At 40.1% G+C, this 15,330-nt stretch overlaps 1 protein-coding gene across 1 annotated transcript; it reads right to left on the reverse strand.

Moving 5' to 3' along the window:
• Window positions 1-3,038: 3,038 nt before the first annotated feature.
• On the reverse strand, window positions 3,039-10,108 carry LOC101477326 (ras-related protein ralB-B). Its single transcript, XM_004565576.3, has 5 exons — window positions 9,855-10,108; window positions 6,169-6,334; window positions 5,872-6,080; window positions 4,127-4,301; window positions 3,039-4,040 (listed from the first exon to the last, which is right to left on the reverse strand). Exons 2-5 carry the CDS (start codon window positions 6,280-6,282, stop codon window positions 3,933-3,935), a joined length of 606 nt encoding a protein of 201 aa, XP_004565633.1. The 5' UTR covers window positions 6,283-6,334; window positions 9,855-10,108; the 3' UTR covers window positions 3,039-3,932.
• Window positions 10,109-15,330: the final 5,222 nt, after the last annotated feature.

The raw sequence follows: 15,330 nt of genomic DNA on the forward strand, positions 1-15,330 counted from the left end.
GATTTCTGAGCCTTTGCCCACTTTTATTTTCAACACGTGAGACTCCAGTTAGAATGAAGATGATGGTTTTTTTTTTCTTTTTCGCTTCAGATTGTTGTGGTGATCAAAAAATGACGTCAGGGTGCCATCTAGTGGCCGAACATTGAAAATACAGAAGCTAACTGGCTCTCTCACCTCAAGACAAGATAAGAGAACAGAAAAAGAATAAAGGTAAGAGAATAGGATAAGATAAAATAGAAAAACATACAATACAACAAGAATAAAATACTATATACAATACAATAAAGTACTATACAAAAAAGAACAAATACTGTACAAAACAGAATGAAATGCTTTGTTATAGTAGGACAAATTGCACTTGGTAATATTGCACATCAGTGAGGCAGTTACAATTGTGTATGGGATGTGTGTGTCTGTCTGCATGTTTGTGGTCATCTGCTGAGACCATATTGTGGAGTCTGACAGCAGTTGGAAGAAAGACCTGCGAAATCTCTCCGTCCCACATCGTGGGTGCCGCAGCCACTGAAGGAGCTGCTCAGTGCTGTCAGTCTCCTGCATGGGGTGGGAGATGTTGTCCATCAGGGATGACAGCTTAGCCACCGTTCTCCTGTCACTCACCACCTCCACTGGGTCCAGAGGGCATCCTAGAACAGAGCTGGCCCTCCGGATCAGCCTGTTCAGTCTCTTCCTGTCCCCGGCGGAGATGCTGCCGCGCCAGCAGACCACACCGTAAAAGATGGCTGAGGCCACCAGGGAGTCATAGAAGGTCTTAAGGAGTGGGCCCTCCACTCCAAAAAACCTGAGTTTCCACAGCAGGTACAGCCTGCTCTGCCCTTTTCTGTAGAGAACATCTGAATTGTGAGAATTTTTACCAGTGACACCAATATAACATCTCCACATTCACAAATATACATTTCTGACATTCAAAAACAAAACAAAAACAAATCAGCGACCAATATAACCACCTTTCTTTGCAAGGACACTCAAAAGCCTGCCATCCATGGATTCTGTCAGTGTTTTGATCTGTTCACCATCAACATTGCGTGCAGCAGCAACCACAGCCTCCCAGACACTGTTCAGAGAGGTGTACTGTTTTCCCTCCTTGTAAATCTCACATTTGATGATGGACCACAGGTTCTCAATGGGGTTCAGATCAGGTGAACAAGGTGGCCATGTCATTAGTTTTTCTTCTTTTATACCCTTTCTTGCCAGCCACGCTGTGGAGTACTTGGACGCGTGTGATGGAGCATTGTCCTGCATGAAAATCATGTTTTTCTTGAAGGATGCAGACTTCTTCCTGTACCACTGCTTGAAGAAGGTGTCTTCCAGAAACTGGCAGTAGGACTGGGAGTTGAGCTTGACTCCATCCTCAACCCGAAAAGGCCCCACAAGCTCATCTTTGATGATACCAGCCCAAACCAGTACTCCACCTCCACCTTGCTGGCGTCTGAGTCGGACTGGAGCTCTCTGCCCTTTACCAATCCAGCCACGGGCCCATCCATCTGGCCCATCAAGACTCACTCTCATTTCATCAGTCCATAAAACCTTAGAAAAACCAGTCTTGAGATATTTCTTGGCCCAGTCTTGACGTTTCAGCTTGTGTGTCTTGTTCAGTGGTGGTCGTCTTTCAGCCTTTCTTACCTTGGCCATGTCTCTGAGTATTGCACACCTTGTGCTTTTGGGCACTCCAGTGATGTTGCAGCTCTGAAATATGGCCAAACTGGTGGCAAGTTGCATCTTGGCAGCTGCACGCTTGACTTTTCTCAGTTCATGGGCAGTTATTTTGCGCCTTGGTTTTTCCACCCGCTTCTTGCGACCCTGTTGACTATTTTGAATGAAACGCTTGATTGTTCAATGATCACGCTTCAGAAGCTTTGCAATTTTGAGACTGCTGCATCCCTCTGCAAGATATCTCACTATTTTTGACTTTTCTGAGCCTGTCAAGTCCTTCTTTTGACCCATTTTGCCAAAGGAAAGGACGTTGCCTAATAATTATGCACACCTGATATAGGGTGTTGATGTCATTAGACCACACCCCTTCTCATTACAGAGATGCCCATCACCTAATATGCTTAATTGGTAGTAGGCTTTCGAGCCTATACAGCTTGGAGTAAGACAACATGCATGAAGAGGATGATGTGGACAAAATACTCATTTGCCTAATAATTCTGCACTCCCTGTATGCGGTGCGCATAGATGCACACCTTTCAGCATTGATGGTGCCTTTCCAGATGTGCAACCTGCCAGTTCCATAAGCACTGATGCACCTTCATAGAGAGATGTAGGCTTTGAACTAAGCGTTAATAACAAGCCTAATGATGCTATCCTCTTCAGTCCAAAGTGTGTCTAAACATTCGATTTGTTTTCTTTGTTCTAATGTGAACAACATATGGGTTTGTGAGCTTTCTAGATCCTTTCATTCTGTTTATACATTCATTTTACACGGTCACAGTTCAGTTTCCCTCAACTCAAGCACTTCAGAACATTATGGAGAATGTAAAAGTCAGTAGTGAGGGCCGTGCAACCTTTCTCCGTCATGTCTTCCTCTTCTTTCACTGCACTCACTGTTACCAACAGTTGGGTGTCACTGCTTCAGCCTTGATCACATTAACCACACACTGCCTAGATTATCTTAAAAACTCAACATCACAGCTTGTCTCTTGTGTTTTCAGGTCCAAATGATCCTTCAGTTTCCAAAATCAAACAAACACTTAGAGGCAAAACCTGTCCGGACTCATTCAGCTCGAATGAAATGATCGATGTGGTCATTCTGCCCGGTGTTACAATAAAGTTTAACATCAAGGTATCCATGAAAAAGATGATTTAGGAGGTCTAGCTGATTAAGATGACAACGTTTCTATTTATTCTCTATTCTGACTGAACCATTTCTTTAAAAAACAAACAAAGTTGTACACTTCTGCTTTCATTTTGGACAGAAACAGACTGAAAACTAAGTATCAGTGACTTTTGACAGATGACAGTGTGCTAGATGTGGAGCTGTGATTATGCTAATCTCTTTTTTAATAAAGCAAACACTGTAAATTTGATTATTCATTTTATTATCACATTAAGAAGAGTTTATCTACAAGCCGACAGCAACAAACACATTCCAGCTTTAATTGAGCTAAATGTGTAATTAATTAGAGTATATGCAGATGATGCAAAGATTTAAAGGGCTGATTCCCTTTGAAACTTTGATTATAAATTATGACTTTATTCATAAAGGAAGTGAAAGCTTATTACAAAAGGAGTGTCTGGAAGTGGTATAATCAGATATGAGGAATGTCTGATACTGTAATACTGAAAACAGACATACAAAAGAGCTAAATAACGAGAAAAATTAGGTTTTAAAACAAGTGGGAGCACAGACACCAGTTTAAGTAACAAAATTCAGATTTGAGAGAAAGAAAAACACTCTGAAGTGTACGAACCTGTTTGTTCTCCACATAAAAAGACTGTGTGCTTCCTGTGAACTCCAGTTTTACAAACAATTGACGGACCTGCTTCTGTTATTGAAAAAAAAAACAAAAACAAAAACTTGTGGTCTTCTACATGTGCCATATGTTTGTGGACACAGCTGGCAGTGAGGAGAGTTAAAGTAATCTGATTGTTGTGTAGATAAAGCACGATTTCAATCTGCCCCACAGCCCTCAGATGCTGACATGAGCAGCACGTTAATACCAGACATATAGCAGACGTGTCCACATACTTTGGGCCATTCACAGCTGTGCACAAAGAGTGAGTAGTATCATGTGGAGAACAAGCAGACGCCAAAGAAGAAGAGAAACAAGAGTGTTGTGCTCTGTGTTTGGCAAGTGAGGAGTGAACGTATCGAGTGCATTTGCAGCTGCTCATCTGAAGCTGCTTCAGTCTCTCTCAGAGAAGTTTTCCTTTTCTTTGGTTTTTGGCACACGGTCGCGTTGCCGCTGAGCTCAGAGTACGCAGCAGTGCTTCTTCTTCTTCTTGCCACTCGGCCAATTTTTGTCTTTACTCTCAGACATTTTCTTCTTGCGGACCTCCCTCATGAGGTCAAAGAACACCTGCAGGCAGATTACATGGATTAACTGTTGGTCAGAGCCTTGTCTCAAAGGTCAGAGCTCTTTGTTTTGTTTCTTTTGTTCTCTACCTTGTCCACATTGGCTCTCGTCTTGGCTGAGGTCTCCACGTATTGGACGCCCCACTCGCTTGCCTTTGCCGTGGCCTCTTCAGCAGAAACCTGCCGCCGATCCTCCAGATCTGACTTGTTCCCCACCAGAAGGAGAGGGATGGCCTCCTCTTCTTTCACCCGCAGGATCTGCTCCCTGAAAATACAAGAGAGATTTTCAAAGTACAGGTCACTCTACATTAATGGTCCTCAAAGTTTCTTTGAGACAAGACTATTAAACATTGATGCCCTCATTAGTCTGTTAAAGTAAATATTCTCATTTTATCAGTGGTAGAAAATGAAGCTGCAGTTCTTAGAATGTCAACAAGAGGCTGGGTCCAACAGTGAGTCAATCTCCACTACAGATGTGCAGTAACGCACTACAAGTAACACGTTACTTAATCTAATTACTTTTTTCAAGTAACGAGTAATGTAAAAGCTTACTATTGCAAAAAGTAATTAGATTACTGTTACTTTCCTGTAAGCATGCTGCGTTACTGCGTTACTAAACTGTTGTGATTTTGTTTGTGAGAGTGTCTCATGACAATGACGTAAGCGCGTGCAACGCCCATGGCAGTGAAAAATCAAACTTCAAATCTGAGCAAGCATGTAGCAAGCCGCCACGGGAATGTGAAAATCACAAACCCCCAGATCCCCCTGCTGTCATGACCGCTGCGGCACCAGGCAACACTCCACCCTCCCCACTCCTGCTAAACAGGTGACAATAGATTTAAGAGCGACGGGGCTTAGTATCGCTGAATCTTTCATTTTATTTATTTTTTGCTGTGTTTTACATGCATCTATTTGAAAGAGTGTAAAAACAAAACATTATTTTATTTTATATGCTGGAATATGCAGAAAATGGTTTTAAATGTTAAACAAATGTTTAACATTTAAAAGTCAAACACAGTTGCACATAATTTAATTTTTGCTTGAAGCAATGTGTATAAAGTTAAAAGATTAAAAGAAGTTTTAAAGAGAGGCTTTTTCATTTGATTACATTTTATATGATAGATTATGCAGAAAAAGTAGAATTGGGCTGAAAGGTCTGTTAATTTATTACGTATTCAGGTTGTGTATGAAAAGTAACTAAGTAACTCATTACTTTTGAAAATAAGTAATCAGTAAAGTTACGGGATTACTGTTTTGGAGACGTAATAAGTAATTAGTAACTAGTTATTTTTTTTCAAGTAACTTGACCAACACTGATCTCCACAGATTCCCACGTTAAAATGTCTGAATTTACAACAGAAATAAACATGTTTACAGCACTCTCCAAAAAAAAAGAGCAAGCAAACACTTTTTGTTCTCTAATTTTCCGTCACAACAGCTGTACAGCAGTGATTTCCTCTTTTTTATGACTCACCTGTTTAAACTTGGATCACGACTTAAAGTTTGCCTTTCTAGTTTTTACTGAAAGCTGTCAGCAGTTCTTTACTGTAGCTGCTAGCTGTGTGCTGCGCTTGATCTAAAGTCCAGCCTTTATGGGAGGGAATGGGAGGAATCTGTTGACTTAAAAGCGACCTGTGTGTGGTTCTTTTGAGTTTAACAGCTCAGTTTTCGTGTCAACATGTAAATGTGATTTTTTTTTCCCCCAGGGCTGAATTTTTAAAAATGTTTTAAACACAGTCATTTTCACTGCCTGGTTGTATATTACTGTGGAGATTTTACTCCACATAAGTCGATTAAAATGTACCTCTGCTTGTTAAGAAGACTCAGACACTGACCTGAACTCCGACGTTGCTGTGAATGACTCGTGCTCTGTGATGGAGAAGACGAGCAGGAAGCCCTCGCCACTGCGGAAATAGTTATCCCTGATGGCTGCGTAGTCTTCTTGACCCGCCGTGTCCAAAATGTCAATCTGCACGTCCTCGCCGTCCAGCACCACCTTCTTCCTGTAGCTGTCGGCTTTGGTGGGCTCATAGTCCTCCACGAACTGCGAGCAAAAACAAGGGTCACGTGACTGGGGAGAAGAAACAGCACAGAGGGAAGGGCTGATGGAAAATGTAGTTCTCGAGTCTCACCTCGTCATACATGAACTGCAGGGTTAGGGCTGACTTCCCTACACCGCCGCTGCCCACCATGATCACCTTGTGGAGAACCAGAGAGCTCTGGTTTTTGTTCTTACCAGAGGCCATGACTCTGGTCTAGGTCAGGTGGCTCACAGCTCTGCTCTCGAGTTCTGACGACCTGTAGAGACCAGCAGAGGTCAGCAGGAAAGGACATGAAAAGACTCACACATTCATTTTGGGACTTACAAAAAACCCCACGTTTGGTTTGGCACAGATTTTTATGCTGGATGCCCTTCCTGACACAACCGTCACAGCGCTTTGAGTCTCCTCCTGAACTTGAATTGGGGATCTCTCATGTGTCAGGCAAACTTGTTAACCACGACACTATAAGCCACTATATGATGTGCACCTTCCTAGATATGCAACTACACGCTGACACAGATATAAATGCAATGATGATGTTGGTCACTTGCGCAGGCAGCATCACAGAATCTACATAGGTTCAATGCAGAAGTATAATTAAGGTGTGACGCAGTCTTGAGATTCCTTACCAGGTGATTCAACTACCACTCACTCCTTAGCAACTCATATGATGACAACAGGATGGGTCAACAACTCATAGGACAACCTGTGACTCCACTGTAGGGTGAACACCTGGAACTACCAATCAGCTTTTAGAGCAGATGAAACCTCTCAATGAGATGAAAACCATGTTCAAGAACCTTAAAAACAAAGAAGCCAAGTTCTCTTCAGCACAAATGCCTAAGACTACCAGGAACCTGCTATTTCTAAGACCTGGACACGCTGCTTGAATAATTATTTTGGCAAATATTGGGATCATGATTTATCAGGAAAGCATTGGCAAAAAGTCAAAAGAAAAGTATATTTTTAATAAAGGGGATTTCCTGGAATCTTCAAATAAAATTCAGATAAAAAAAATAAAGAAATTAATCACTGTGAAGTTGTGATTTCAACCTATTAAGGATGGGGAATTAATGAAATGCGTAAAGTCAAAAATGGCAAAAATGAAGCATTATTGCTTTAATTACAGTCCTGCTCTACATGTGAACGTTTAAGGCTTCTCCACTGTGACCTGCAGACTGTACTGTTATTATACATTTACGTTTTAAGGTTTTCCCTTTAAATGCAGGTTGTTACGCAGTGGTTTCACTGGTCTAGCCCACTTTAGGTCAAATTGGGCTGTTTGTGGACCAGGATCTATGGTTAATTTGCCGCCTCTGCTCTAGAGGATTCAGAAAAATTCAAACACACAGCTGAGTTTTTATGCTTTCCTCTGAGATCCAAAGAAACTGGTACAGAGTGACGCCGTTTTTCTGTTTCATATCCTCAGAGACGGACAGTCTGTGGTTTAAGTCAGCAGTTTGAAGGCTTTACATGTACATGCATATGCTTATGCTCTGTTGGTTTTATAAAGAGGTTAATGCTTTTATTTTGAAAATTAAAGTCTGGGTGCTTCTGTGTATGCTTAGACACATATGTGATAAACGTACTTCGATCACTATGTGAGCTGAAGCTGCATTTGCACCTAATTTAGTGAAGACTACAGATTTGGTGTGGCGGTAATATTTGAATATTTTGTCATTTAGCTTGTTGTGATTATGGAGCTACGTCTCCTAACAAAGGTTCTTCTAAAAATAAGAACCTTACTGTGAGTAACGAGATTTTTTTCAGGTGCCAAACAAATGAGCAGACAGAGGAAACAACAGGATGCTTTCCATTCTTCAGCTGATTGAGATAATCACATATTTATCTTTCTGAGAGATATTGGCCTTGCTGCGTTCCTCTTGTGCTTCAGTTTACGTTCGCGGCCCTGACACAAAGACGATATGGTTTGGTAGCAATGAAGACGTTTCAAGAACTCCTCAATAAGAAAAATCTCCTGGTTTGTTCGTGCTACAGTTTTCACAGACATTTTGAACATCGAGGTCCTCGTCTTCGCTCCCCTGCGTTTTGATTATGAACTCACCAATCAGACTTTTTCCACTTGCAATTGGATGGAGTTAACTTGGCTGTGAATATCAACTGTAGGTTACTGACAATGTAAAGATGTATTTGCCTCATTTACTGTCCCCTGGCTGATTCCAGCTCAGTGTGAGAGTCTTCACTGCCGTTATTTACAGTGTTTGTTAAGTTCCATTCACACAAAAAGCAACATTGTGCTTCGCTTTGAAGGGGAGTATGTTGTTTTCGGCATATAGCCAAAAACAACATACTCATGGGTTAGTTTTAAGAAATAAAAAATAAAAATCGTTCAGCCCTCATGTCGCTAGATGATATTTCAGGCTTCTCACAAGGCAATCAGTGGTCTCCTTCGCCTTTACTGGTAGCGGCTTGAGTGGATGTGGCTTAACATCGAACAAACGTTCTACTAGACCAGGAATCTCAAACTCATTTTTACAGTAGCCCTTAAGTGTGCCAGGCCAGCTCAGTGAAACTCGCCTTTTTTGTCAGTTTAAATAAGCTGAAGCACACATGTAATCCCAGAGATATCTTAATGTAAGAAACAAGAAGTGCAATTTCATCAACATGTCTCAGTTTTTCTACATAAAGAAGTGTTGGAATAAATCTGAAATTCTGACATTTAACTGCTTATTTGTAACTTATTTACTCTGGTGGCACATGAATGGCTACAAGGAGGTCTTTATCAGCGGGAAAAGCTGTAAAACCTGTGAAAATACAGGTACAAGTCCAACATTTATGCCCTTCTTCACTTGTTCCAAAAGCTGTTCAGTGGGGCCGATTAGAGCCTTTGCCAGGCCGATTCTAGCCCTCAGTGCCTGATGTTTGACACCCCTATACAAAGCTCTAGTTCTTACAAAGTCTCTGCTGTTAGCGTGCTTCACACTGTGATAGCTTTGTGGTGTTGTAAACACAGGAAAATTGCAGAACTGAACTCAACAGATCGACTGATTGTCACCGATATGCGATCCAAGTTTCTGATTCAGGATTGGACAAATAAGTGATCAACATTTGTAATCACTGACAACGTTACATCAGCTCTAACATCAGACAGAAAGTAGAGCCCCCTTAAGCACACTGAGGGGTAAAAATCCAGCCCTGAAAGTGTCTGCACTGCTGGAAAGTACTAGGAGGAGAGCAGGGCCAGTTCCTTAGAAGCTCATGGGGAAAGTTCCTGCCGTGGAAAAGGGTCGTTAGCTTCAGGTGTGAGTGATACAGGTCTGTACACCCTGCATGAGTGATAAGTATGGGAGGTATGTGGAAAAACCCTCTCGTCAGTGACCTTTCCAGTTGCTCGACATGCGGGCAGAGATAAGCTGGAGCTGGAAATAAGCTCCGAAATTAGCCATAGATTAATAACACGGCTGGCTGAGCTCAAAGAGGAACTATATGTGCTCCTATCAACACTCAACTTCAGCTTCCTCTCTGTCCTAAACAGCTGGAAACGAGTCTCAACAAGACACTAAACAGACACTGCTCTTCCCGGTTTCTGCCCCCGTCCCTCAAACGTCATCTCTGATTGGCCTCGGGCGCGGACAGGCCTGTTGTCATTGGTCGGTTGCGCTGCCACTCAAAGCTGCCCGTAAAGCAGCGACAGATAACGATTTCTGTTCCTCCACAGGGGGAAACTGAGCGAGAATCCGCCGTTAAAACGCTGCCCGCGAGGCAGAGGCGGACCGTGCCGGGGTGAACAGCACGGTCGGACTCCACTCACTCACCTGCTGAGGTGTTTTCCTGCCGTTCACTCAGAAATCCGCTTCACGCACAACTTTTACAAGTTCTCCAGCAGACTGTGCGCCCCACCTTGTACACGGACTCGGCGAAGATCGTCTGTGTTCGCGAGGACGACCCACTCTTTCAGCTAATCGCAGGCGGCCGCTCAGCGCACGCGCAAATGTTACCAGGGCGACTGATGTACCACTTTACCCGCTAAACAAACACCAACACATGTTATTAAGCATCTTTGAAGGTTATACGATTTAAATAAAGTCCACAAAATGTCTGGCCCTGTTATTTCTAGCAGAGAAACCCGGAAACAGACACAGAGTGACACCTCCTACCTCTACCTTTACCGTCTTGTCCTCTACAGGATGTGACGTCACGGAATTCCCTGTCTTTATTGTTACTGAAAGAAAACAAATATTCATTCAGTAATATTTTTATAGGCCACTTTGACACTTCACTTTATTTACTACTATATATATATATAGGTGTTTTACTCTGATTTATTTTTACATACAAATTTTGAAGCGCTAAATATGGGAATTAAATTAAAGCTCTTCCATAAATCTGCTTTAGATCCTTTTATTATTTAGTTTTTGTGTTTGTTATTACTTAAATGTCATATATCATATTTAACTTTTTTCAGTCTTTTTTTGTGATTTACGTCTTTGCATTTGAGCTACTTTACATTTTTATCTTTATTTTTTCTTTAAATTTCATTAATTTTGTTCTACATACAGCTGACTAAAATTTGTGACCTTTGAACTTGAATAGATGGGAAACAGAAATTTAAAAAGGCAAATAAATATGATGACTGTTTTGTTCCCTTCTTAGATCACTGCAGTGAAGTAACTGTGATCCATACAGGAGGGGAACAAATGATGAAATTAGAATAATTTTAAAAATAGAAAAATAAATAAATAAATAAATAAAAATAATCTAGTAATTATGAAGCTGGATAACCTCACACTTTTTTCTTTTGGGACCATGATGTCCATAACTCATGAAAAGAAGCTGCTTTCTTTCAGTTCCCTTCACCTCTGATGACTTTATATTTTATATTTTTCAAAAACAAAAAAAAACAAAACAAAAAAAAACAAAAAAGGGAAAGAATGAATCGGTTCTTAAATATCAGTCTCCCAACACCCCCAGACAAACTGATGTGAAGGTCTTTACAGCAGTGTTGAGTTTGTTTCTAAACCAAAAAAAGAAGAACAATGAGCAGCCCAGACAGGACTAACAATTCTGACTATTCTGTAAACTAAGAGGACTGTGGCCTGCTTTGCTTCAGGATTTTAGTTTATGCTTATGATACCATCAGACGTCTTCTGCAGAGGAAAAACAGCAAAACAGGAACACAGATTTAAAATCAGTGATCCCGGTTTAAAGTAAAAAAAGTTCAGTTTCTGAATTTCTCCTAGTGTGTGCCATGACCCTCTGCTGGACTGTGAAGGTACTGCAATGATCAATTATTGTAAGTAGAAAGCTACTTTCAGCTGCTCCCTGATTCACAAGGGCCGAAATAGGTTTTATGTCGGATGGTCTTCCTGTTTCAGCCCCTTCCAGCGGATTTATGTCTCCTCCCGGCACTGAATCACTACACTATGAGGCCAAAAAATGTAAATCTTAATTCTAACAATATGTTACAAAATAAAACCAACAGGAATATAACGTTTTAAAAGTCACCTCTTTAAAACTTTTATATGATTTAATGCTGCAGCATGAACTTATAGGATCAGATGCAGTTTTATAGGCTGAGCCAAATGATCACCCATCAATCTTCAGGACCAAAGCAGAATGCGGTTGGTTTAATTCTTATGAGACTCTGTAGGACAAAGTACTTTGGAAGGATTATTGAAACACATTTTTTCTCTAAAAAATTTCTTTGTTTCTTGGATTAGCTTGGAGACCTGTCCAGGGTGCTCCATCTTCAGACAGTAACAGCTGAGTTAGACTCCGTTTGGAAAGTAAAGCTGCAGACAAACAATTAGAAAAGCAAAATGAAAACAAAGGAAACAGCTAGATTTTCTCCTGTGTGATGATCTGAGGTTTGGCCAATGTTTGATTTTCACATGTCAAACTGGGCTTCAGTCTAAAGTCTGGTAAGTTTGGCGACTTTAGAAGAACCAAAAGCACAATGAGGAGATCTTTGACTTTCAGTGGAGCAAATTTTCAATCAGTCTGTGAACAAAGAGAATAATTTCCTTCACAGCCTCATCAATTTTATGTTAACTGTTTAACTTTTGTCCCCTTTTCACTTGGATAGATCCCACTTTTTAGGTTTCTGCTGCAAAATTTCAAAATCATACATTTACTTACCTGGAAAGCATGAACATTTTCTTGGGGTGCAAAACTATAGAATTATTGAAAGATTTTATACATGATGTAGTTTCAGTGTTTGGAACAAAGATGGCGCCATTTCATTACTTTCCTCACGCATGACAAGGAGGAGCGGAGATCAATGACTAAAGTGCCAACCTTTATTGAACTGGTGCTATATGGAGCTCCAAAGTTAAGTAAAACCTGTTTTTAACCTTTTATTTTATCATATTTAGGATATATAAAATAGAATACATTTAAGAGTTCGTATTAATTAGAAATTATGATTCATGTGGTCATTAACTGTGAGGATAAAAAGGGAAAAGCAGATTGTGTCTGCTCTTCAGGTTGTTTTGCCTTGTGATAATCACCAGCTGAAAGGTCAAAGGTCACTGAGCCCAGCCTCTCTGCCTATCTCGCTAGTGCTGGCTGTAAAGGGGTGTGACGAGCTCATTTGGTTCTCAGTTTTACTAACAAATGTTGTTGTCCGGACTTCCTGCCGTGTCATTAGGACGAGCTGTTGCGGATCATGTTCCATTTGACTACAAAGAGCGAGGCTCTCCGATTATTTGAATGTTCTTTTAGGGCTTATCGAAATGAGCTTGGCTGAAAATGTAACGCTGTGGTTTGAGCTCCCATGGTGCTTCAGGGCGTTTACGTCAAAGTTTATCCACTTGCAATAACCCCAGGTGTTTATTTTAATACATGTGGCAACATTTGTTTGAATTTCCAAAAGTATGTGGTCACATCTTAGTTTGAAACAATAACACATGAAGAATAAAACCAGCCTTTTTCTATACAGCTGAGAGGAAATATCAGGGTAAGTCAACATTTTTCCATCTATGTTGTTTTTTGCCTGCTGGTCACTGACTCAACTTGAAAATCAACCGTTTTAAAGAAGCTAAAGGACACAAAACAACAAAGTGTCTACAAAATCACTTTTATGGACCATTAACGTTTAATAAGTTTCTACAGGACGAAGGCTGTAAAGAAAAGCTTTGATGTACATTAAAAGGTAATCCAGGCTTTATATTATAGCTACAACATATGGTACAACTGAAATGGTGGTATTTCCATACTTTGGGTCACATTTTTCTATCCAGTTGTAAGGTAATGTTATATAAACTGATTACCATATACATATCTGTGTTATGTTGTCTTTCTGAAGGCTGAGCATTGATTCAAGTTCAGCTTATAACAAACGTCCTTTGGAAAAAGCCAGATTTAAGGATCTTAAAGGATATAAAACAAAAGCAAAGACTATAAATTTCCTTTTATGCACCAGAAAAACTTTAAAAGTTAGTATGAGAGTATTAAACACAGGCTTCTGCCACTCTTATTAAGATTACAGTTTAATCCAGACTTTATGTTTTGCTGGGTCTTGATGTTTTATGTGATTTTTCCTTGTTTTTCCTCTTCCTTGTACTCATCAGACTGCAAACACCCTCCCCAAAGTTAAAGTGTTTTCCCTGTTTTATTTATTTTAAAGTGTGCTCCTGGATGATTAAACCAAACTGTAGTCGTGTTTTAGCGGAATCTTCTGTGATGTGACGTCTTAAAAGTCCACGTGAGCTGAAGCACTGCAGGATACAGGATACATAGACAAATAAACAAAAGCGTTACAAGTGGTATTAGAAGAGAGAAAAGGGTAACACCGAAGTCCACTGAATGTTCTTACTGTCCACACAACAAGTATTTTACATGTAAACACTTTCATTTTGAGTATTTCCTTTTTTTTTACATTACAGAATAAATATTGCAGCTTTTACTCAATCAGTCGTACTGTGCATCAAAACTCTACATGAGCATGAAAAAAAAGTTGTGTTTTATCTCTAAATTTAGCAGTGGAATGTTTTCAGAACTGAAATAATATGACTACATGCAATAAATAACATTTGATTACAATGGCGATCGTGGCTCAAGAGTTGGGAGTTCGCCTTGTAACTGGCTTGGACAGTCTCAGTCGTTGTGTCCTTGGGCAACACACTTCACCTGTTGCCTACTGGTGGTGGTCAGAGGGCCCGGTGGCACCAGCGTCTGGCAGCCTCGCCTCTGTCAGTGCGCCCCAGGGTTGCTGTGGCTACAACGTAGCTTGCCATCACCATGTGTGTGTGAATGGGTGGATGACTGAATGTGTAAAGCGCTTTGGGGTTTAAAGTACTCAAGAGGTGGTAATCAATAACGAGAAAATTCTCCAAGTAAATAGATAATTTTTAAGAAATCCAGCTAAATAATCAACTTGAACATTTATGTTTAAAGTAGTAAATAAATTAGATGAACTCAAGCAGATCAAATACAATTTGTGATGATCATTGAAAATAAATCACTCAAAAAGAGAGAAAGTGACACATGGCGACTGAAACGAAGTACAAAGAAAATAAAAGTTTTGACTATTTAATCCAAATAACTACTTATTTACTAACATGGTCCCTTCTTTAATTAAATTAGGGCATTTAACTTAATTCATTTTGATCTCCAGTTCCTGAAGTTCACTTTCTTATTAATTTATATGTACTTTTTATCTGCATACACAGTTTTAAATACTTGAGAAATGGCAAAGACCACCAATGTGCAACATTATAACCTTAATTTATTTCAGGTATATTGTGTTTGGACTTTTAGAAGTGTGGCTGTGTAAAGATTTAGATATAATAAGGACACCAATCCTCCTGCAGTCCCATTCAGTGTAATAAAAACATGTTCCTACAAATGTGCGGTGTATGGGTCACTGAAGCAGCCCTCACTGTGCTGTATGGGCCACGTGAAGGTGACAAAATACAGATTTTTTAAACACATAATGTAAATATTAAAAATGTTCTAAAATAGAATAGAAATAATCGATGTTTATAAACATAAAACTGAGTGTAGCTGAGTTTTTTTTTTGCTCTACTGTAACTTGATGTGATATCTCCTCATTAAGCAAATTTACTGTAACTCACCTTTTGTAAGGTGCAATAAGTTTATTATACATCATTTACATTTTTGTTACATTTACATCAAATAAAGTGAGCAGCATAAATTTCAGCTGCTTTTTTTTTTTTAGTTTTTGGCATGTGTAGAGCACATTTCTTCAGAATTCTGCACAATTCAGCCCTTCCCACAGCTGTTTTGGGTAATCAGATTACTTCAGCAACAGAGGAGTCCTGTGGTTTT

The sequence above is a fragment of the Maylandia zebra genome, linkage group LG23 (genome assembly GCF_041146795.1).
Source record: "Maylandia zebra isolate NMK-2024a linkage group LG23, Mzebra_GT3a, whole genome shotgun sequence".
NCBI classification, from domain to species: domain Eukaryota; kingdom Metazoa; phylum Chordata; class Actinopteri; order Cichliformes; family Cichlidae; genus Maylandia; species Maylandia zebra.